Source organism: Desmodus rotundus, chromosome 1 (assembly GCF_022682495.2).
Source record: "Desmodus rotundus isolate HL8 chromosome 1, HLdesRot8A.1, whole genome shotgun sequence".
NCBI classification, from domain to species: Eukaryota; Metazoa; Chordata; class Mammalia; order Chiroptera; family Phyllostomidae; genus Desmodus; species Desmodus rotundus.
Window position 1 is genome coordinate 26,379,053 of NC_071387.1, and position 23,839 is coordinate 26,402,891.

At 43.2% G+C, this 23,839-nt stretch overlaps 2 protein-coding genes across 5 annotated transcripts; one reads left to right on the forward strand and one right to left on the reverse strand.

Moving 5' to 3' along the window:
• Positions 1-478: 478 nt before the first annotated feature.
• ZNF189 (zinc finger protein 189) lies at positions 479-22,165 on the reverse strand. Of its 4 annotated transcripts, none has more exons than XM_045195213.3 (3): positions 22,131-22,165; positions 11,711-11,837; positions 479-3,203 (listed from the first exon to the last, which is right to left on the reverse strand). In XM_045195213.3, exons 2-3 carry the CDS (start codon positions 11,742-11,744, stop codon positions 1,483-1,485), a joined length of 1,755 nt encoding a protein of 584 aa, XP_045051148.2. In that variant the 5' UTR covers positions 11,745-11,837; positions 22,131-22,165; the 3' UTR covers positions 479-1,482. The 4 variants fall into 4 exon arrangements, with proteins under 4 accessions (XP_045051148.2, XP_053778122.1, XP_024415780.2 ...); XM_053922147.2 differs by lacking the exon at positions 22,131-22,165 and adding an exon at positions 12,506-12,884 and having other exon boundaries at positions 11,711-11,792; XM_024560012.4 differs by lacking the exon at positions 22,131-22,165 and adding an exon at positions 12,506-12,884 and having other exon boundaries at positions 11,711-11,795.
• Positions 13,024-17,077, forward strand: MRPL50 (mitochondrial ribosomal protein L50). Its single transcript, XM_024560017.3, has 2 exons — positions 13,024-13,177; positions 15,817-17,077. The coding sequence occupies exons 1-2, from the start codon at positions 13,086-13,088 to the stop codon at positions 16,202-16,204; spliced, it is 480 nt and encodes a 159-aa protein (XP_024415785.1). The 5' UTR covers positions 13,024-13,085; the 3' UTR covers positions 16,205-17,077.
• Positions 22,166-23,839: the final 1,674 nt, after the last annotated feature.

Consider the following 23,839-nt stretch of genomic DNA (forward strand, 5'->3'; position numbering starts at 1 on the left):
TTCCGAAACTTGCAAGCTGCTCTTAGAGAACCCATTGACTCTCTAATTACCTAAAAGACATTCTTCAACCCTCCCCTGGTATCTCCACAGTCCCCTTCCAGGTCCGTTTCCGATGGCAACTCACTACACACTAGGTTTTCCACCCATACTTCTGAATGTTCATCCCTCAGTCTGCTTGGCATCTTGCCCACCTGATAAGCAAGAGTGGGCCTCAGGATTCCATTTCTGGGTTTTTTTTGGCTTTATCCTCTCAAAATCTTAATTCATTTCTGTGTCTAAACACAGGTGAATTCCTAATTTCTAGCCCAGATACCCCCCTGTGCACCATGTCCACAATTCCATTTACCTCTGGACAGCTCTGTTGTCTCACAGGAAGAAAAAGTGAGAGCAACTTCCTTTAAATCCTTGATTCTAATTTTTAAACAGAGTAATAATATATTTGACAGATTTTACACTAAAGTAACAAAGAACTCTTACACAAAGCAAAAAACAAAACTGGTTTAATGATTAAAACAGATGAATTAATAGGTTTATAATAACCATTAACTAAGGGAAGCCCTAGAACCAGAAATAAGGATTTTAAAGTTGCATGCAAAGTCTAGTTACTATAAAAACCAAAGCAATAACCAAAATATCTCAGCTTCCTAACATAGACTCCAGGTTTTTAATTTCCAATTCCCGGCAATCAAAGTATGTACACTTTCACATGCTACTGGTAGTGAAGGAATAAGATTATTTGTATAAGACTACAAATACCTTTCACAGATGGGAGGACACAAAAAAGAACAGTGTCCTCCCCTAACCTTTTTGGGCCCATCTTGAAAATAAAAAAGGCACTGCCAAAGATTCCTCAGTAACACCTTTGCTAGGTTTGTTACATAATCTTCGTAAAACTAATGGTCCACTCATGTCACGTTTCTGAGAACCACAAGGCATTGGAACTGCTTTCTTTAACTCATGTGCCAAACAACTGGCGTAAACAATGACAAAAACTTTGTATATCAGTTTCAAAAAAAAAATCTGGCTGTTTCCTTGAAAACATCGTATGTTCAACTGGACTTTGACATGCACAGCAAAACATATCATGGAACTGAAAGAACTACCATATAAGATGGTAGCAGAAGACTCCGAATAATTATTCTAGTTTCTTAACATTGGTGGCTCTGGCTCCCTTGTACCAATGCAACCTTGTTGTTCTCCCTTCATTATTATAACCAAGTGCTCTGAACCCAGGTTTAACCTGAAAAATATGTAAAAAAGATGCTTAAATAAATTACCAAGTCATCAAAAAAAAAAAAAAAAGTAATGGAAGTCTTCAAATGCCTGTGGGCAATTGTCCATTATTCACAGAATCTTTAGAAACCATTTGCCTAAGGCCAAAGATAATTTGTTTTCTTACTCAATTTGACTCTTGTTGAGCAATATTGAAACTGCCCTTGGGTAGCTAGTCAAGTCAAACTAAGCTTAAACATTTCTCTCTGTTTACTGCATCCATGTAGTGTGCAACTTCTGATGCTGAATAAGAGATATGCGGCAATTGAAGGCTTCACCGCAAGCGTCACATTCGTGGGTTTCTTGGGTTTTCATCTCTGCGTGGATCTTCTGATGGTTGACAAGGCTGCGCTGTTGACTAAAACTTTTGTCGCATTTCTCACACTTGTAAGGTTTCTCTCCTGTGTGTATCCTCTGATGCTGAACAAGGCCTGAGTTCCGGCTAAAGGCCTTCCCACATTCATCACATTTATGGGGTTTATTACCTGTGTGAACACCCTGATGCCGAATTAGATTACACAGTTGACTAAAGCTTTTGCCACACTGTCTGCACAGGTAAGGTCTCTCACCAGTGTGGATTCTCTGGTGTTCAATAAGAAACGAGCTCCGACTGAAGCTTTTCCCACATACAGTACATAAGTAGGGCTTTTCACCAGTGTGGATTCTTTGATGTTGTACTAGATGAGCGCTGACACTAAACGTTTTCCCACATTCATCACACTTGTAAGATTTTTCCTTAGGGAAGACTTCCTGCTGTATAATAAGACTGCAATTTGGATCAAAACTTTCCTTAGTTTCATTGTATGAGTAAGTCTTCTCTCTGGTGTGAATTCTTTGATGCTGAATAAGACCTGAGCTTCTACTAAAGGCTTTTCCACATTCCTCACACTTATGGGGTTTATCTCCTGTGTGGATTCTCTGATGACGAGTAAGATTGCAAAGCTGACTGAAGCTTTTCCCGCACTCTTTGCATTGATAAGGTCTTTCGCCTGTGTGGATCCTCTGATGTTCAATAAGGAATGAGCTCCGACTGAAGCTTTTTCCACATTCAATACAAAGAAAAGGCTTCTCGCCAGTGTGGATTTTTTGGTGTTGTATAAGGTATGTACTTAATCTAAAGGCTTTCCCACATTCACCACATTTATGGGGTCTTTCTCCAGTGTGAATTCTCTGATGCTCAACCAGTAATGAATTTCGACTAAAACTCTTTTTACATTTGGTACAGTGATAGGGTTTTTCACCAGTGTGAGTTCTCTGATGCTCAATAAGGTGTGACTTCCAACTGAAGGCCTTCCCACAGTCACTACACTTATGGGGTTTCTCACCTGTGTGAATCCTCTGATGTTTCACAAGGCTTCTCCTCTGGCTGAAGCTCTGTTTACACTGATTACACTGATAGGGTCTCTCTCCAGTGTGGATTCTCTGATGTCTAATAAGGGTGGAGCTCACACTAAAGGTTTTTCCACAGTAATTACACTCATAGGGCCTTTCCCCAGTGTGGATTCTCTGATGTTCAATGACAAAGGAACTGCGACTAAAACTCTTCCCACATTCATTGCACTGAAAGGGTTTCTCACCAGTGTGGACCCGTTGATGTTGAATGAAATGGGCCTTGCGGACAAAACCCTTTCCACATTCTTCACACTTGTGGCATTTCTCTTCTGAGTTAGGTCTCTTACGAATAATGTTAGTGTTTCCTCTGAACATTTTCTGTTCCTGGGTCAATGATTCTCTTGGTATTTCCCATAAGAAGATTCCTCTCTGTTTATCTAACCTACCAACAAGTTCAAAGGTTTCTCTACACATGGGATCCTGATCAGTTTCACTTTTGATTCTTGTAACTATTATGCCCTTTGATTCCACTTCCTCCTCAATTTCTTCAATTTCTTGTTTCACAGTTGGCTCCTCATCCTTATCTCTGTTTAAAACATCTAGAACAATAAATAGAGAACAGAAACATCAGCCAGGCTCTTTCCTAGTAAAAAGAAACTGTCAGGAAAATGAGATAATTCAGATAAATCAATCTAATTAAGATTAACTTACTATATCAAATGTAGCTTACTACCTCACAGTATTGTTTTGAGGATGAAATTAGTTCATATACATAAAACTTTTAGAACAGTACCCAGTACCTCTCAAAGAGTGCAAACTATGTAAATATCATTATAATTATCTGATGCAATTAAATGTTTTTCTTGGAGAATGGATATGAAAAGAATGTTTATGAAAAGGCCAAGAATGAGTCTGCAGGAGCAAGCAGAGTTGAGAGGAAGGGCTGTTGTAAATCAATAGTAAACTACGCATGGTCAGGTGGATAAACAAAGAAATAAAACGAGTAGGGTTGCCAGGCCATCAAGGGAGAAAGAATAACATGGGAAGAAAACAGTAGGTTCTGGAAAATGTTGAATAAAATAGCATTATTGGAAAGTGAGTAGACCGAATAACTTGACAAAAAAGAACACATAAAATGACACTGAGAAGGACCAAAGGCAAAAACCAGGGAAAGCAAGAATTCATTTATTGATAAGAACTTATTTATTGCAATGACGAATATTCCAAGCCAGGAATGAGCCAGGATTCAGAGAAAAGACATGAAGCCTCCTACTAACTGGAATGGACAATGAGAATAAATGGAGAAAGAAAATAATATAAAAAGTATTAAATAAAAAGCAGTTCTTGAATAAACACACAAAATGGCTTTTAACAAAAATAATGGGCGGAAGTGACGTGGAGTCTAGCATGTGGAATGACACAATAAACACAAAGGGACGTGGTCAGAGGTAGTAGAAGAAATGAAAAAGAGCAGTCTCTGATAGCTTATGACTTCACCTACCATAAATCATACCAAATTCTTCTCGTGTATGTGATTCTCAGTCCTCTAAAGATACTAAGACCCAAGTTGAAACCATTTAGTTCCAAATGAGAATCTGCACGACATCTGAGAAATGAAAATCTTGCATGTGTGGAAGAAAGACAACATAAAGGTCTGTGATGTAACAGAGTAGCGTACGGGACACTTAAACCCGCCTCTGACTTCTTTCACGACTTTTTAACTCTTGCTGCCTGCTGGGTAACTTCACTAGTTCCTCTTTTCTTTCAATTTTCTAGTCTTCTAACTGTGAAGTCATCTTTGAATTTTCTTTTCACTTACTTCCCCCCAATCATTAAGTTATTTTATTCCCCCAAAACTTCTTATTCTCCTAACAAACTACTAGAAACTTTACTTCTACTTAGGCTGCTTACAGTGTTCTCCTTCAAATTCACTTTCAGTGGGCTGTTTCTCCTTCACACAATGAAAAAGGATAGGAGAACTCCTTCAACTTTCTGCTCCCTATCTATAAAATTATCTGCAATTGTATATGAATATATGTTCCATTCCTATCCAAGGCTAATCCATCTACCCTCTCTTGATCCCACTTGCCTCTGGGAACTTGTTCGATTATTACCATTTTTCCTTTTTCTTCAGTCTGTATTCTCCCTTGAAACCTTTCTACCAACATACAAATATATCTAACTTTATCCTGAACCTGAAATCCTTCTCTCTCTTTTTTAAAGATTTTATTTATTTATCTGTCTAGTTTTCTCCCTACTTCTTCAGCCTTTTCTAATACATTTCCCTAATGAACTTCTCTTCCGTTGTCAACTGTTTAAGGTTATTGTTACCCATGTTCACACCATCTCACTATACATACTCTCTGGGTATTGTCCCTTACCTGTTTCAAAGGGGCTCACAATTGAAACCATCATCATCATCATCTGCTCTCATGTCTGCCTCCACCACTAACATCTCTTGAAAGGCACTGTTATCCACTACCCTAAAGTCCCAAAGCAGGAAATCGTCCTAGATTTCTCTATTTTTCTTACCATTAATCAGTCACAAAAATTAATGATGCTATTCTCTAGCATCTAACTTCTTTTTTACCCTCACAACCATGCTTTCCCTGGATTACTGCAAAAGCCACCTAATAATCCTTGGCTCTGATCTTTAGGCTGCCCTCACACGACATCTACTTCACTGAATCCAGAGAGATCTTCATATTCTGTTCATGTCACCATCTGTAGATTCACTAACACTCCATCACTTCTACAATCAAAGCTCTCTGCACTATGACACTTCATGATATGGTCTCTAAATTGCAGTTCAACCTGCTACCTACTTTATCACAATTTAAGTGGGCAAACTGCTTGTGTTATGGTCTTTCATGTCATTTCACTGCACATTTTGTTTACGAAATGTCCCCCAACATTTAGCTGAAAATCTCTGGGTTTCTTGGTTTCTCTTTAAGATTCAATTCAAAGCAATAGTTTCTCTAGAAAGCCTTCACTATCTCCACTTGACAGATTTAGGTGTTGTTTTTAATCACTAGCCCTTGTCCATAATTCCATTAAAGCTATCTTTACATTGCCCCTTTAACTGTTTGTATTTGCCTCTTCCTCATAAGAAGGGAAAGTCTCTTTATATTTACTAGCAGATATTGTTTCAGGAGGTTTATTCAAAAGAATAAGAAAAGATTATCATTATTTGCAAATGATATGAATGCCTACCTAAAATTCCTAAAATAATTAAACAAAATAGCAATGGCAACTAATATACAAAATAAATGCCATTTCTTACTACCAAGAAAAAACATTTTGTAGAAATATAGAAAAATGAAATATGTTCTTCATGATAATAAAACCACAAAAAACCTAGAAATAAATCTAATACGAAAAGTATAAGGGACTTCCAGTCAAGATGGCATTGCATTTGCACAACCACAACAAAATTACAACTAAAATATAGAACAACTATTGCTTAGAATTGACAGAAATTGAGTTGGAAGTCTGACAACTGTGGAATTAAAGAAACCACGTCAATCCAGACTGGTAGGAGAGGCACAGATGTGGGATGGGCTGGTCCCACATCCACTTGTGGTGGATAAAAATTCGGGAGGGATATCCTGGGAGCAAGGAGTCTCAGCCCCACATTAGGCCCCCCAGCCCAGGGTTCCAGTGCCAAGAATGTAAGTCCTCACAACTTCTGGCTGTGAAAACCAGTGGGGATTGAGTTGGTGGAAGAAACTTCTGGAGCCCCAAGCAGTTCCTCTTAAAGAACCCACACACGGACTCACCTACTCAGACTCACTCACTCTGGGTTCCAGCACCGGGGAGGCAGCTTGAGGGGCACCAGTGGCGTGTAGGGGGAGGCTGAGGTGTCTGGCATCAAGGCGAGCAAAGATCATTGTCCATTTTCTGGGCCCTCCCCCCAGAGGTACATATGTAAGGTTCCATCAACCTGGCTAACACTACTTAACCTGCCTTGGAGATCCCCAAAGACTTACACCAAACTTACAGGCCCACCCAAGCTGCTTTTCCATATAAATGACTGGTCTTGGATCATGCTTCACAACTTCCTAAATCCTCTCAAACAAGAAGCAGCTGGTCTCAGTGAGCCCCAGTCCCAGAACTAGCAGCCTAGATTTACAGCTTGTCTTTGCCTGAAAATCTCCAAGCACAGCCTAAGTAGCAACCATCTCAGATTGCTTTATAGCTCAGGCAGGGTGGCCCTGGACAAAACACAGGTGGCAGATGACCTTGGCCTGTACCACCTGGGAAACCCCAGGGCCACTGCACCCAGTGGACAGCTACAGATCACTTTGGAGCACTGCCATGCTGCCCCTACACAGCTGATCCTCCACGGAGGGTGGAGGTTGGTGGTAAGTGGTCACAGCCAATCCTTGCAGCTGACTGGCCTGGGTAAATCCCTCCCATTGATCTGCCAACAGCAATCAAGGCTTAACTACAAGAGGAGGGTGTATGTAGCCCACATGAAGGGTGTACCTTGAATACCCAGCTTGGGTGATAGGGGAGGCTGTGCCACTGGCCCTACAGGACACCTACTACATTAGGCCACACTACCAAGACACAGAGTCAAAGCAGTTCTACCTAACACACAGAAACAAACACAGGGAGGCTGCAAAATGAGGAGACAAAGAAACATCGCCCAAATGAAAGGACAGAGCTAAACTCTAGAAAAAGAGCTAAACAAAATGGAGAAAAGCAATCTATCAGAATCAGAATTCAAAACACTGGTTATAAGGATGCTCAAGGAACTTGGTGAGGATCTTAACAGCATGAAAAAGATCCAGTCAGAAATGAAGGATACACTAATTGAAATAAAGAACAATTTACAGGGAAACAGCAACCAAGTGGATAAAGCCAAGAATCAAATCAATAATTGGGAACATAAGGAAGCAAAAAACAACCAATCAGAACAACACGAAGGAAAGAGAATCTAAAAAAATGAGGATAGTGTAAGCAGCCTCTGTGACAACTTTAAACAATCCAACATTCACTTCACAGGGGTGCCCAAGGAGAAGAAAAAGAGCAAAAAATTGGGAATCTGTTTCAAAAAATAATTAAAGAGAACTTTCCTAATTTGGTGAAAGAAATAGACATGTAAGTATAGGAAGCAGAGAGAGCCCCCAACAAGATGGACCCAAAGAGGCCCATCCCAAGACACATCATAATTAAAATATAAAGATTAAAAATAAAGAGATGGGAGGGGGTGGGGAGAATGGGTGAGAGGTGAGGGGGATTAAGAAGTACAAATAGGTAGTTACAGAATAGCCACAGGGATGTAAAGTATCGTATCAGAAAGGGAGCAGCTAAAGAACTTCCAAGTATGAACTGTGGCCATGAACAAGGGTGGGGGGACTGACTGCCTTGGGAGTGGGGGATGCTAGGTGGAAGGGAGCACAGGGGGAAAAATCAGGAAACTGTAATAGCATAATCAATAAAATGTAGTGAAAAAAAAAGAAAAGTGTAAGATCCATAAAAATTGTCCATTACAGTTTTCTGAAGGACATTGACAGTTAAATAGTCAACTGAATTGCTAGAGAGATTCAGTATTATAAGGACCTTAATTCTTCCCAAACCAGTCTATGAACCTAACTGCACTCCAATCAAAAAGTGTGAATCTAAATTTCAACCAGAAGAATGCAGAAAACTAGTTATCCTGAGAAGGTACGTAAAAGAATGACTTATCTTAGTAAAATAGTGCTGAAATAAATGAAACAGAGAGGCACTGGCATAAGAGTAAACAGGTCAATCAGATGGGTAAAGAGACTAGTGAGTCCAGGCTCCCACTCGGAGCAGCCTAGAAATGACTATCCCTTAGATCCCGGTTTGGCGGCTGTAATCACCACTGGGTTATCTGCCATGCTTACATGTTCCCATCTCGTGAGCCCATCCAATCTGTCCTCGGTAGACAACTGACTCAAGGGCGTCTCTCCCAGGAATTTGGAATTGAAACTGAAACAGACAGTCTGACTGTGACTAGAACTGTACCCTATCAAGTCAGAAGCTGAAGGGACAACAGCATGCGAACACAGGAGGAAAGACTGTTCTGCCAGGCAGACAGAAACAGAGCACAAGGACAGAGTTAATTCCTGACTTCCGGAGAGCGATCCAGTTTCGGGCTTTGGTTCTTCTCTGAGGCCCTGCTGCAATCCTGCTCATATATTCCATGAGTCATCTATGTGCCTATAATAACTTCGCTTGTTGGCTTAAGCCAGCTTAGGTTGATCTCTATAATCTTTAACCAAACAGTTTTACAATATTATGGTAGCTGCGGAAACAGAGAGAAGGCGAGGAAATGGCAAAGAGAAGTCATTAAACTGAACAAGTTGATTTCAGCTGAAACAACTGCAAGATCCAGAACTGAGAAATCAAGCTGCCAGCTGTATCAATGTAGCTATTAAAGTTTTTAAAGAAAAATCAGCACGGAAAGGAAAGGTATGGTGATGAACCAAAATGACAAAGCTAGAAGTACAGAAACAAGATTGGACAGTCGAGTAACAGTGCTCTCTCCTCAAAGGAGCTCTCATCACGGGGATGGAGAGTCTATGGAGAGGATGAAAAGGCTGTGGAATAAATGATGAAAAGCTGTATTTTGCTAAAATAAAGAAGAGAGCCTGAGAGTAGGAGATCACAGACAGGCTCACTGTGCCTTTGTGCATATGGCACTCACGTTGTGCAGCTCTAGGGACAGGCAAGGCTGGTCATTTGCCTGGTTCTATCAACCAGGATACCATATGCATAGATAAAGCTGGCAGTAATTCCAGACACCATGGAATATTAAAAAAAAAATCAGCAGCTGATAATACTGGAGATGGAAATGGTATGCCAGAAACAGATGAAGGTAGAAAGCTAGGCAGAGACTGTATCAGGGAGGTCCTAGTATGTAAGAGAAGTCGTCAAGATTTTTATCCTTTAAGCTATCAGGAATCACCAGAAGTTGTAAGCAATTAACTAACACAAAATCATTTTGTTGGCACGAAAGAGAATATATTAAAAGAAAGAGAGACTAGAGGCAGGGGGCTAGTTTATAGGCTAATGTAATAATCTAGTCAAGTTATGAGTTTTAAGTATATTCATTCATTCAGGCACACAAATATTTAAGAAGCATATAATATATGCCTTGTTCTGTCCTAAGTGCTGGAGAAATCAAATGAAAAAAATATATAGTTATTGTCCTCATGAAGACCAATCTAGTTAGAGAAATAACACAGAGAATGATTAGAGTAAAGTGTGACAAATCCAACAACTGAGAGGAAGCCTGAGAACGCGGGGCAATGGAAGAAAGCAATAGAGAAGTTCAAGTATCTGTAGATGTACGGAGCAAAATAAGACCCAGAGAGAGTCTCCTGCATTTGACGACGGGACCATTACAGACCAGTGTTAAACACTTTAAGGGGAGTGGTAGGGGCAAGAAAAGGGGCTTAGAGAAAAAAGTACAGAACACATTAACTACGTACAAAAACTTGGCTGTGAAGAGAAGGAGTAGCAGGTTACAGGGAGCAGCAAGAGGGAGACTGTGGCTCCAAGGATAGTTCTTTCCTTTTTCCTCCTCCTTCCCCCAACTGGAACAGCCATGCACATACCTATCGTCAGAATAAGGACACCAGAGGAGAAGGAATAAAGACTGAAGCTTTATTCCTTTTTAAGGAAAAAAAAAAGGCAAAGGGAGACTGATGTGTAAGTGGCTGGAGAAGTGAGAAGATTGGAGCAGCCTTCAGTGTGCAAGATGTGGGGCCCAAAAGTTGAGAGTTCATGTATCATGGCCTCCGTTTTCTCTGTGAAAGAGAAGGTGAGGTCCGCTGCTGACTGACGGACCCAAGGAAGCTCTTGTTGTGGGACAGTCACTAGAAGGAACAGGGGAGTGAGCAAATCAGGGATAAAAACTTGAGATGTAAAAACCCAGTGGAGACTAGAAGAAAGAAAAGCCGTAAATAGACACAGGGCATCAGTTCTTTCTGTTAAAAAATTTCTCCTGCTGTGTTTAGTAACACAAGTAGGAGAGAAGAAAAGGCAGATTTTACACCCAATACAGGATGTGCAGCTTGCAGAATGCGTAGAGCATAACGAACGACCAGGCGGCACAAGAACATGCTGGTGATGGTTCACACAGATCCGTGCATCAGACGAGGAGGTGGAGGCAGGGGGAGAAAAAAACAGAGAAGTCAAGGAACAGGAAACATCACTAAGAATGAACAGGTTTCGTAGGAAAGGAGTAGAAGAGGAAGAAAGGTAAGAAGTAAGCTCCCCTTGAGATTATGTCTGTTTTGATAACCACTATCGAGTTACAATCAATAAATGCCTGAATATTTATTTGGTCAAGAAGAAGATACTGGGGTTTTAGTTTTGCCTGTTATGACAAAATTGAGGGTATGATCATTGATATGAGTTGCTGAATAAAAAGGAATAGTGACATCCCTGAAGACAACATGGTCAAAATAGACTGAGGCTTAAATAATGATTGTATCATTGAGGGTACGGGTTAGCCCAGAGGACTCTGAAAAACGTGACAAAGTCTGTGTGTGAGGGTCCAACATAAGCTGTCAAACGGTAGTGAAAAGGAATTGAGTGGGTAGAGCAAGATTGCTGAGGTCTCAAAGGGGAGAGATTGTGTTTCAAGGTGGAAAATGAATCCTTTGGGAAGAGCACTGAAAAGAGTACAATACTTTCTTCTCCCTTGCAGCCTGGAGACAAAGGATGGGAAGGAAGAGGATGTGGGAGAATAAGCAGCCCCTCCCAGAGAAACGGTGTCCTTGGGAAAGTGCCAGGTTTCAGTTAAGGCCAGGAGGGGTAAGGAACAGTATGTGAAGAGGAACAGGGGCTCCAGAAGGCAGAGTGAAAAGGAGTGGGAGGAAAGCAGTGGGAGGATGAGCCAGGAGGGAAAGTACAGAGCAATATGGGATAGGAAGCCAGAAAGGCTTGTATTTTGGTCATTGCTAAAATCCAAGGGGTGAGAGTCATGTGAACAATTCATGGCTGAAAGGTTTGAATCAGAAGTTTGGAACAAAGCAGTTTTGGTTCTGGTATTGGTCCAAGTGTTCTTAGAGTCTGATTTCGAACAGCCTCTTAGATATTTTAATCAGAAACAGCAGATTCTTACCCAGTGAGACCAGGTTTCCATAGTTCTCCATCATGACATCTTTATACAAGCTTCTCTGAGCTGGATCCAGATAATCCCACTCCTCCTGGGTAAAAAACACAGCCACATCCTCAAATGTCAGCAACCCCTGAAATAGTATGATTTCTGTGGTCAGTTCCTGTTGTCTCCAGGACAATTCTACCACTGCAAACTAGCCCTTATCAGGGCCCGGAAGGCGAGAAGGAACAAGGGAACTACGAGTTCCAAGCAGGGCCCAATTCTGGGAACCGACGTGACAGACAGGCACATCAGACTACAGGGCAACTGGGCTGGATCACTGTCCGTCGTCAGTGAGGGGCCTAAGGATAAGGCTTTTTCTGGCTTAATAATTATGTCCTAACATTTTAATTTTAGTAAGCCTGCCCAAGCTTCCTTCACCTCATTGCCCGTCTCCATTCTTTATTCTCACCGGCTTGTGACTCTGTTCAATTCAATTCTATGAAGTTTTCTAAGCGTCTATCTTGGGGCCAAACATCATGACAGGCGCAGAAGGCACGGCAGATGGTCAAAAATGATGCCCCACCTGTAATAACTTCCAAATGAGAGCGCTAGTTTGGAGCACTACTAATTTATCAAGTCGTTCTTGGAAAAAAATGAGCCAGTGGTCAGTTTACTCTCGAACCGCACCCCAGAGCTCCAGGGGGCACTTCCTTGCACTGCGCTGGCCCTAAAGACTGCGGTCTGAGGGATGCAGGGCGGAAGAGCGCGGCCTAGCTTAAGTAATAGCGAGAGGGGATACCCAGAGGGGCGACTTACCTTTGGCTCCAGCGGGGGGCTCGGGGAGGCCATCTCCTGGCCAGAAATCAGGGCAGGAAACTGGGGTGGCCCGCAGAAAGAAGCCTCTGGTGCGGCCTATCCGACCGTTGGAGATTAGGCCCAACGAAGGAAAGGCCTCCAGGCTGGGTCTGGCCAGGTCCTGCTCGGTCCCCGAGCGGTCACGACCCCAGCAGCATTTCAGAAGTGCTCCTAGGCCGCCCCCCAACCCCGAACTCTCCCCCTCAGCTAGGCTGCGCACCTTCCAGGCCTCGCCAGAGCCTCCTCCCCGTTGTCAGTTCCTCCTCCTTTCAGCCAAGGAGCTCTGTGACCGACCGCCCCCAGACCAGAAGGCGTCACCCGGCACCTTCCCGGGACGCCCCCCAACTACAACTCCCGTCATGCTCCGAGAGCGCGTAGCAGTCCAGCCCTGCCGGCAAAGGCTACTGGACTACATTTCCCGGCATGCAAAGGGAGTCGCGGTGAATCTTATTAAGAACAGATATCCGCCACTAAGTTTACACCCGATTGGCTAGTTTCTGTCGGCCGGGGGTGGGGCTCCGCGTCGTGGCTATTCTCGGAGATGGCGGCGGTTCTAGTGTCCGGTGTCACCAGAAGAGGCCTCACGTGGATAATCGCAGGGGCCCCACGCCGAGAATTTTGGTCTCGATCCAGGTAAAGCGAAAGGTTAGATGATGGGTTACAGTCACGGAAAGTAAGGATAGAAACTGAGGAAGATGCAAGGACGAATTCAAAAGGGAATGTCGTGCTATTAAGACGAGGTCCTGCTCCTGGCTGGGGGAATGACAAGTGGCCTTAGGGTTCTGAGTTCATCTTCAGCGCTGGTCTCCGCGAGCGGGGAAGCTGGGTCGCTTCTCCTCGTGGCCTCAGTTTTCTCATCTTGTAACAAATACCGGCCCCGTTCCCTGCCAGTCCGCTCATTAATTTATTAAGCAAACAGTACTGATTTTGTGTTCCAGACACCGAGTGTGGTGTCAGGAAGCATGCAAGCAACTTAGAACGGGAGCGTGAAATTGCTCCATACACTAAACTCACTTGCGGAGTATATTCTAAACAAGCGATATTCAGAGGTGAAGTGCAACCTGCTCATTTTGTTCGTTTGTTCATTCATTGACTTACTCAACAGACAGTTACGAAGCGCCTGCTCTGGCCCAGCATTTCTGTAAATAGGATACAGCAGCAGAAACAAAGTCCCTCGTCAGAGCTTAAGGACGCTGATATATGAGGAAACAGGACCTACAGAGAGGAATATCTTTAACCCCAGTGAATACATCTACTCGCCCCTCCCACTATAAATATAAAATATTGAATTCCCTTGTTTTTTTAAAGAACTGCCTCACCAGTCTCCCTACCCCACAAGTCACAAGTCAAGGGCAGAGCTACATTAGAACCCAGGGCTCTTCACTCCCCATTAACTGCTTTCGTCTCAGCCCCCAGTGGAGTCTTTTGAAGGTAAATCTGTTTGACTCAGATAGTGTGGGGGAAACAGAACCTGTGGAAACCTCAGGGAGCAATGTATATTCTTTTAGGTTTCAAACTCTTTCATTCCAGAAGGATTTTTGCCATCAGCTTATGTATATATTAGCTACCCCTCTTTTTTGACTACTATTTGTTATTGTCTCTTAAATCTCCTTCAGGTTTATTGCGTTCACTCATTGAATAAATACAGTGTGTCTACCATATGCCATGTGTCTAGGTGTTAGGGATCCAGCTGTTCATAAGACAGACCCCATCCTTGTTCTTGTAAAACGTTCAGGTGGAGGAAAAAATGAGCAAATGTAGAATACAACTGCAGAAGGTGGTGAGTTCTGACAAAAACTAGAGCAGTGTAAGAGCTGACTGAGATGGAAGGAATGGCTTTCATTTCATTCTGATGAACTGTGACTAGCGTAGTCTGAAGAGAAGCTGCAGGTGAGGAAGTAAGGAATACAAGCATAGACAAGTATTCTGAGGTCTGTTGTAAAAGAAGCTGGAAGGGAGCATGGAAACTGGGTGGGGTTTTTTTTTTTTTTCTGTGAAGACAGGTGATATTGTAGCATAGTCTGGTCCCTGGGAATACACTTATTAGATATGGAGAAATTGATAAAGAATTGATGCAGAAATAGGGATATGTTGCTGGAAGGGTCTGAATAGGCAGAGAGGAATAGCATTACAGACCCTATTCCTGGCCAAACATTGTTCATTTCCAGGGCCTCCAGTTTCTGTGGGGATGCCCAGTTCCAGTCCAGTGCCAACTCCATGGAAAACGGGAGTCAGTTTATGAACAAATATTTTATTAAGCAATGAAATAATGTGTCAGGCAGATTCCCTCACATTGGCCCATCTACTGAATAATATTCAAATAGTTTTCAAAGGACCCCCAAAGTCAATAAAACAGGCCTCTGTATTCAGGAGGTGATAATCTGGCATGGTGGTTCTTAACCAGGGGCAATTTTGCCCACCAGGGGACATTTGCCGATATCTTGATTCTCAGGACTGGAGGACAGGTGTGCTACCAGGATACTCATCAGTGGGTAGAGGCCAGAGACGCTGCTAAGCATCCTACAATGAACCGGACAGCCCCGCATCCCGCCCCCACACCCCCAACAAAGAATTGTCGTCCAAAATGTCAGTGATGTTTGGGCCAAGAGACCCTGACCATCTAGTAAGAGAAGTCGAATGCCGATGAAATGAAAACTCAGGTAGGGTGCAGTGTGCTCTGAGAGCAACATAAACTGCTATCGTTCAGAGAGACCTGGAGTCATACTTGATTGGGGAAAGTAGGTGAAGCTCCTTGGAAGAGAACAAGTTTTTCCTAGGACTTACAGGACGAGTTGGATTTTTACAGGTAGAGATGAAAAACAGGCATTTTGGATAGACTGTGACCCGAACTAACACATGATGTCAGGAAAGTAGGGAACAGAATGTAGTTTAGTTTGGGTAGGGCATAGCGTGTATGCAGGAGATGAGTGAGAGATGAAGTTAGAGAGGTAGGTTGGGTTTGGGTCTTGGAGGACTGAAAATCTCATACAAAACGGTTTACCTTTACCCATCTTTGGGAATTCATACAGCACGTAAGATCTGTAATTAGCTTTTGTTTTTTGGTCTGTGCCAGCTCAGTTCAATTATTAGCTTCCAAGGACAGGGAACTATCTTGCTCTTTCCTCTTTCCCCAGTGCCCAGAAGAGTAGTAAGTGTGCAAATTAATTGTTGATTTAACTTGGTGGGCAAGATTGGTTCTGGTGTTCGCTAACTTGTCAACGTCGTTAATGCAGTGAACCAAAGATTCACATCTTTGCTTTTCATCATTTCAGAGAAGAGGAAAAGCCAGTGGTAGCTGAGACAGTAGAAGAGGTGAAGAAAGAACCGATCCTGGTGTGTCCACCCTTACGAAACCGAACATACATACCGCCTGAAGACCTCCAGAGTCGCTTGGAATCTCACGTCAGAGAAATCTTTGGCTCGTCTGCTCCTAGCAATTGGCAGGACATCTCTCTGGAGGATGGTCATCTGAAGTTCAGTTTCTTGGTACGGTTAGCTGATGACTTGGGCCACGCAGTGCCTAACTCCAGGCTTCGTGAGATGAGCAGGGTCAGAGATGTTCTTGACTTCTATAAGGAGCCTGTTCAAGACAGATCTAAATTTGATGAACTTATTGCCAGTAATCTGCCTCCCAATTTAAAAATCACTTGGGGTTACTGAGCATTTCAGAAGAGGAGCTCATTGAAATCATTCTTTCCCCTGAGCAACGAGGCTGCTTCTCAGACTGTCTGATGCTTTGCTGTGTGAAATACTATCAAAACTGTTCTCTAAAACCACGTTTCTTGGGAAAGAATACGTTATTTTTTTTCTCCTAGCAGCATGAATTGACAAATAACAGGATTTCCTTTTTTCACATTTGTCGAAACTTTTTTGAATGGAATCGGGTCATTAAAAACTTATGAAAATTTTCTTCTCCAGAGGACCCTGTAATTAACTTTGGTTTAGGACATGAGGCTATTGCATGTTCAGACATAGTCTTTATAGGCAAGAAAATGTTTTAATCCTGTTAGTACTCTTTAAAGTAGTATTACATGTAGGAGCAGAGTTGTCTTGGGCCACACATTAAATACATTGAGTCATGTAATCACAAAAAAACCTCATAATGGTTTAAGTAAAGTTACGACTTTGTGTTGGGCCGCATTCGTAGCCATCTGGGCCGCACGCAGCCCATGGGCCACGGGTTGCAGACCCCTGGTAGTATACATACAAATAAGGAAACATTAGATATTTATAAAAGAAACAAAAGTCTACATTTATTACAGAAATATGTTTCACTGTTTTTACTGCACTAGTAGAAATAGTAGAAAATGATTCTGTTTATTCTGGAGTAATCTGTTTTGGAATTAAATTTGGGTTTTTGAAGTGTATGTGTTTTTAATTTTTTTGAAGATAAAATTTGTTTTTCTGCCTTGCCATTTCCTTAGTTTAAGTATTGTAAATGAAGAAATAAAACACGTGCCAGTTATTAAGTGCTGTGACTTTTTCTATAATGAGATATACCAGATTCTATAAATAAATATTTTCTTCAAAGGAGATGATGTTTCTGTAACAATGCAGGTCTGGCTACCTGGCACTATGAAAGCCAGTACTGGAGAGTCAGGTGCTGATGTGAAGGGAAATGGTTTTTTTGCAGATGCTGGCCACCTGGAAGATGGGGACTCATGTCTCAAAGCCCATCTTCACCTCTCAGTGGAGGCAGAGGTGTTTATAAGGAGGAGGAGGGGGCCAGAACAAAGCGATCAAGGGAGGGGTTGCACAGACGAGCACAGTCCATTCCGACAAGGCAGGTAATGGTCCGGTGTGCATCATCCTGGTTGAGTCATCCTGGCTCCAAGGTTGAAGGTCAGCAAATCTCCCAGAGCTGGGATGCCTGAAGGTCGGAGTCTATTCTTCTGAAACTAGTTCCTAGGATTCTTATACGAGCATGTTCATCTATAAGCCACATATCAGAGTCAGCACTTACAGAAACAGTATCAAAAGAATGGTGGGGTGGGTTACAGTTTCCCACTGTTACATTTATATCAAATCTTTTTTCTGTGACTGAAAAAGTGGCCTTGAGTACCTATGAATACCAAATAAGGTGGTCTTTGCAGACTTTGATGTAATTTGTGGAAATTTCTCAAATAGCAAGTTACCAGGTGGTTCTGAATGACAAAATGATTAAATGAGGACATGATTAAATCAGGAATTATTTTTGTTCAGATTTTAGGGATGCCTGAAACTGCAGGCACTGTGGAACCCTATCAATACTGTTTTTTCTTATACAGACCTAATACTTATGATAGTTTAATTTATACATTAGGCACATAACAACAATAGCTAGTAATTAAACAGAACAGTTATAACCATAGACTGTAATAAAAGTTATGTGGATATGATTTCTCTCAAAATGTCATACGCTTTTCACCCTTCTGGTTCTGAGAGGAGGCCTACGTGAGGAGATGAAGGGAGGTGAATGACAAAGGTGTTGGGACATAGCCTCAGGCTACTGTAAGGGTTTCTTGAACATAAAGCGCTGCAGTGGCCAGCAGTCTAGATCAGGGGTCCCCAACCCTCGGGCCTCGGATGGGTGCTGATCCGTGGCCTGTTAGGAGCCAGGCGGCACAGCAGGAGGTGAACTCATGTTATGGGCTGAGCTCCACCTCCTGTCTTGCCCCACCCCTCTTCCCAGTCTGGAAAAATTGTCTTACACAGAACTGGTCCCTGATGCCACAAATGTTGGGGGCCGCTGGTCTAGATGGCCACTAAGTGACAGATAGGTGGGTAGCATATACAGGTGGACAAGGGGATGATTCACCGTCTGGGCTGAACGAGATTTCATAATGTTACTCAGATGGCAAGCAATTTAAAATTTATGGGTTGTTTATTTCTAGGATTTTCCATTTAAAATTTTCAGAGCTTGGGTAACTGAAACCATGGAAAGCAAAACCGTAGCTAAGAGAGGACTATTGTATTTTCCTTTTAATGTCTCTTGGGTGTTCAGTGATAAGCCCTCTTTCATTGTGGGTGCTTTTCATTTGTAGTCCCTCTTGTTTTTATTTGATCAATCTAGTCCAGAGTTTATCAATTCTGCTGGTCTTCTCAGAGAATTTTCTCTACCTCTTTCCCTACCTTCCATCCTCTCTAAAAATAAGTAAAATCTTTTAAAAAATATTTTTAAAAAAACCCATAAAAATGGTTCATTTTTGGTAGTTTCCATTTTTAATATTTTTGGCCGTAGTGGGCCACAGGTCACTAAAACCATGAGTAGGAAAACTGTGGAGAAGGGGGTATAGCTGTAGTGGCTGCACCAATTTACATCCCCACAAACAGTGCACAAGGGTTCCCCTTTCTCCACATTGTTGCCAGTACTAGTTATTTCTTATCTCTTTGGTAATAGCCATCCTATCAGGTACGCAGTGATTTCTCATTGTGGTTTTGATGTGCATTTCCCTGGTAATTCGTGATGTTGAATGACTTTTCATGAACCTCTTGGGTGTCTGTATGTTCTCTTGCGGAAAATCTCTATTCATATCTTCTGCCCGTGTTTCTTTCTTCTTCCTTTGTATTTAGAATGGAGGTTGGTTTCTTAGAGGGTTTTTCTCCATGTTCACTTGCCAGCCTTGGCGTTAGCCATTCCCTGTGTGCCTGCACCCCAGGGAGGCCTTTCCTCATGCTTCTGCTCACCCTCAGTGGCTGACTGCTCTTGCTTGGTGCTTGGTGCTTACCAGCCTACCAGTGGGGCACCATAATGTTTTCGGAGTTTCTTGGTTGAGCCTCAGTCTCTGGCAGGCCCTGTGCCCCTGAGCCTGGGCATAGAGATATCTCAGTGGCCCTGCACACTTTAACTGAGAGGAAACCTCTGATTGTCTGGACACAGGATGGTTTTCTGTCTTTCCCCAGGAATACAGTTTTTCTTTTATTACTTTTTTCCTGCCCCAGAAGAAATGGGTCTTTTCCTATGCCTTGGGAGTGACCAAAGGTGCTCTTCTCCCAATCTTTCTGTGACCATCCTGGGGTTAGCATGGGAAGTCCTGCATCCTGGTAAACTCCTCAGTCCTAGGAAACTGGTCCAGTTCGTCACCCTCTTTCCTGGTAGCCTAAACTTTTATTAGGAAAAAATGTCCCTGGTGGGGCTTTGTGCCTTGCTTGCATTGGTGACTGCTTCCGTCTGTCCGGCCTGAACAAGTAAGGAAAGCTTTTTCCAGACTCTTGCCCTACCCCCAATCTTTCTCATAACCACCTAGTGAGGTTCTTGGAGAAGAGCTTGTCATTGGCTGCAAACTCGTGTGCACAGCTTCCAGGTGCTTTCTCTGTTTATGCCAGCCTTTACAAGTTCACCAAAAGTTAGCTGAATTTAATGACATGCCCAAATCCCGGCTCGGTCTTCCCTCTGTGCCCTGCTTCAGGTGTGCCAGGGAGTTTCCTCTTTCCTTGAAGGCACTTCTTTCACTCAAGAGTGGCCATGCCATCCCTTTAGCCCCCGCAGGATGTCTGTGGTCCTTGTGAATCGGTCTATTGTTTCCATCTCAGCACTTAAGGATTCCCCTTACGGACGGAAAAACAGAGGAGGCTCCAGGAGATGGCTTTAGTCAGAGACACAGCTAGCTCATTTCGGGGCAGGCCCGGGGGCCAGGTAGGTGCCTGTAACCTCGCACCGGAAGCCTCCCCAGAGACAGTGCCCCCCTTCCCCGGGGTAATATCCCTCACTCCTGAGTCCTCGTCCCAGGTTCACAGATGTGGGGAACTGTTCCAAGCATGGGAAATGTGGCTCAGGCCCTACTTGGAAAAGCCAGTGGGGAGCGAGGCTGGAGGGCAGGACCCACGTCCACGGATAGGTTCTCCAGTGGGAAATCAGGCCTGCATTGTATCTAGACCGCTATGGGACTTGCTCTTGCTAAAACTCCCTCACCCTGAGGCAAGCAAATGTTTACTGAGTATCTTTATCTTAATAAAATCTGGGCTAATAGCCGTTTTGACCATTTCTTCTTTTACATTGCAAATATCCTCCTTTGATGTATTCAGCGACACCCTCCCCTTTGTCTGCAAAAGAAAACCACTCAAAACAAACCTTTGCATAGGAAAGGAGGACCTTCTTTGAAGTAAGGGGCCTAGAAAAACAATAAAAGCCTGTCAAGGCAAGGGTTCGGGCGCTCTCCTCTTGAGGGAGTGGCCGCGCAGTCCCTTTTCCTCCACAGGATTTCTGTAGTCCGTGTGTATATATATATTGCAAAAACAAGGGATCCTGCGGGCCAGGATCCGTGTCACACAGAATCACTGTGAGTGAGTTCGTAGGACTGCATGCTGTCTCTGCTGTCCAGAGGACCACACGATTTTCTGGAGACAACACTTCCCAGCATGTATGCTGCCCACATAAAGGCAGAGTGCAAAAGGGAAAAACAAGGGACCTCCAGCCAACACCGGGTATAGGCAAATGTCCCACGTGGGGGAAATGTGGCCGAGCTCCCACTCAAAGAAGCCAGTGGGAGTGGGGTTGAGCAGGTGGGTCTCACGCCCACGGACGGGTTCTCCCCTGGAGACTCAGGCCTGTGCTCCGCCTGGGTGGCTAAGAGTCTTGCTTTGGCTGAAACTCCCCCACCCTGCCCCGAAGCGGCAAACGTTGACTGAGTGTCTTGAAGTCCCTAAAGTCTGTGCTAAACCACCCAAGAAGAGAGTGTGACCGCTTCGCCACGGTCCCCCCAAGAGCTCTAACACCCTTCTCTGTGAAAGAATCGGCGGCCCCCTGCCCTTGGTGTCCGCAAAAGGCATTCATCTGCGGTGAACCTGGGCCTGGGGGATCAGGACCACATCCCATGGCAGGAGCCCGGGGAGGCAACAGGAGCCTCTGTGGCCAGGGATTGGGCTTTCCCAGGGCCCTCACGCCGTCTCTCACTTAGAGAGTGGCCATGCCATCCCTTTTTCCCCACAGGATTTTTGTAGTCCGTGTGAATTTGTCTATTGCTGCCACAGCACACAGATCCCGCGGGCCAGGGTCTGCATCAAGTTCACAGACACCTGATGCCAAAACATACACAGGCCCTGGAGTCTAGAACCTGGACCCTGGAGTAGAGCCAGAACCAATAGCTGAATGCTAGACCTCCGCCCCAATCCTAAAACTGTCCCCATGACCCAGGACAGTCCATGTACACAGACCAGAGACTGACAGAGAACCCTGGACACCAGATTTCATCCATCAGACCCTACAGCCAGAGCTGCCTGTGGATCCCACACACGAACCCAGCATGCAAAGTCACACCTAAAGACACTCCACATCCCAGACTCACATCCCCAGGCCACAGACCCTGGAGACAGAACCCAGATCTGTAACCAACACCCCACAGCCACACTCCAGAGCTGGAGCTGGATAATGGAGCCCAGTTGCCAGATGCAGGAGCAGAACCGAGTCCTCACAATGTAAACAGAGCCAGGAGCCCATAAAGAACATTCCTGACTCTTTAAATCCTAGCAGCTGGACTCAGAAACACTTTTTCATGCCAATGTAAGTGTACAAGAGAGGAAAATAAGTCTCAGCAATACTAAATTATACCAAACCCTGCAGAAATAGACCAAAAAGGCTGACAGAGAAAAAAATAATATTAATGCTTACTTTTGCCAGGAGGTGTCCATGATCTCTCAGAGGCTGCGCTTTCCAGAAGTTACTGTCCCGGCCACTCATGTCACATGGCTGGCTCACAAAACCTGTGGGGAATTAAAAACTTATTTTTATCATACTTTCTAAGTTCTAAGAGCTGGGATAACAATCAAATGAACATAATCTGATTAATGGGAGGTGTTCGATGTCAAACACATGGGCAAGGGGAATTCATATTCAAATGAATACCAAACATAATGAGGTGATATTGGGTATATAGGGTATTTTGGAAAATGGAAGAACAGAGTCTTAGATTTCAAAGGTGAAATGGGGGACATGCAGGTCATTTAGAAAAATGGGCAGCATATCTGCCAGGTTCATTTCTGTTGGGCAACTCCCAAAACTTTAAGACATGAGGAGACGGTAAGAGGGTCAACAAGCTCTCGCTCGGAGTGTCACTGTCTGAAGCTGAGGTGATGGTGCTGAAGCTCTCTTCCTAAACCAAACTGTGGCAACTGAACCTCTTAGGAAGAAATGAGATGACAACCATACTTAATTTCTCAGTGTTCCCTTTCTTAACAGCCAGTTTAAAATCAACGTGCCAAGTGCAAAATGTTGGCCATCTTCATTGCCACCTTTGAAACTTCAAATAGAAGTTGTATATCCACAAGCTACATTAGTACATTGTTCCACATTTCACTGACATAATCGTTCAGTTTTGAGAATAAGTTACTTTACTTAAATTGTTAAATCTTCCTTAAGTAAATGGTGACGTACATGTACTCCCCAAATTCACCTCATATTAAACACCTGACTGCTTGCTTACATGGTGGGGAAACAACCTTTCCTGTGACCTCAACTATCTTTGGGCTGGTCTAATAATCCAACAGGTATGACACAGATTAGTAAATGAAAATGGCCAAATGTAAGACATACATAGGCGGGAGAACCTCACTCACAGGAGAGAGTCAGAAACCCCACACACAGAAGAGCATAAATGAGGCAGCGATGATGTGGGGGGCCGTGGTTATTTTCTACGATAAAAATATCTCCTTACATATGTGGGAAAATATTTGTGATAAATAAAAGGTGTTGGAACAACTGAATGGGAAAAATATTGGGTCCCCTACATAACATCCTCCACCCAAATCAATTCTTTAATTGCTTTTAATAGCCACTCATAACTAACATAAAACACTGAGAGCTATCTAAAGCATACCAAGAGATCTAATGTGAAAGAATGGGAAAAATATACTACACGAACGTTAACCAAATGAAAATTATATAACCTATAGTAGACTTGAAGGCAAAAAAAACAACAGAAAACACTACTACAAATAAAGAGGAGTACTTCGTATCAGTAAGTTCAATTTACCAGATACTTCCAAATTTTTATTCACTTAATAACATAAACACAAAATTATATAAAACAGAGCTACATGGAAAAATACACAAATTAATAATCGCAATAGGAGATTTAACAAACCTCTATCATTCAGGTTCTTTTTCAGAACCAACACCACCCACAAAAGTTGGTAAAAATATTTTAAAAAATACCATGAGAAGCAAATTGCATTCAATGTGCAGAAGTACTTTACTACACCCCAAAACTGCAAATTACAGATGTTTTCCAAGCACCCTGGGAACTTTTTTAAACACTGACCATATACTGATACAAAGCAAGTTCCAACAAATTTCATATATATTTCTTGCTATCACTGCCA

Coding starts and splice junctions, on each gene's coding strand:
- MRPL50 (XM_024560017.3), top strand. CDS start 13,086: ATGGCGGCGGTTCTAGTGTCCGGTGTCACCAGAAGAGGCCTCACGTGG. Junction 13,178..15,816: donor GAATTTTGGTCTCGATCCAG/GTAAAGCGAAAG, acceptor TCATCATTTCAG/AGAAGAGGAAAAGCCAGTGG.
- ZNF189 (XM_024560011.4), bottom strand. CDS start 12,538: ATGGCCTCCCCGAGCCCCCCGCTGGAGCCAAAG. Junction 11,838..12,505: donor GCCCCCCGCTGGAGCCAAAG/GTAAGTCGCCCC, acceptor ATACTATTTCAG/GGGTTGCTGACATTTGAGGA. Junction 3,204..11,710: donor TGGAAACCTGGTCTCACTGG/GTAAGAATCTGC, acceptor TTATTGTTCTAG/ATGTTTTAAACAGAGATAAG.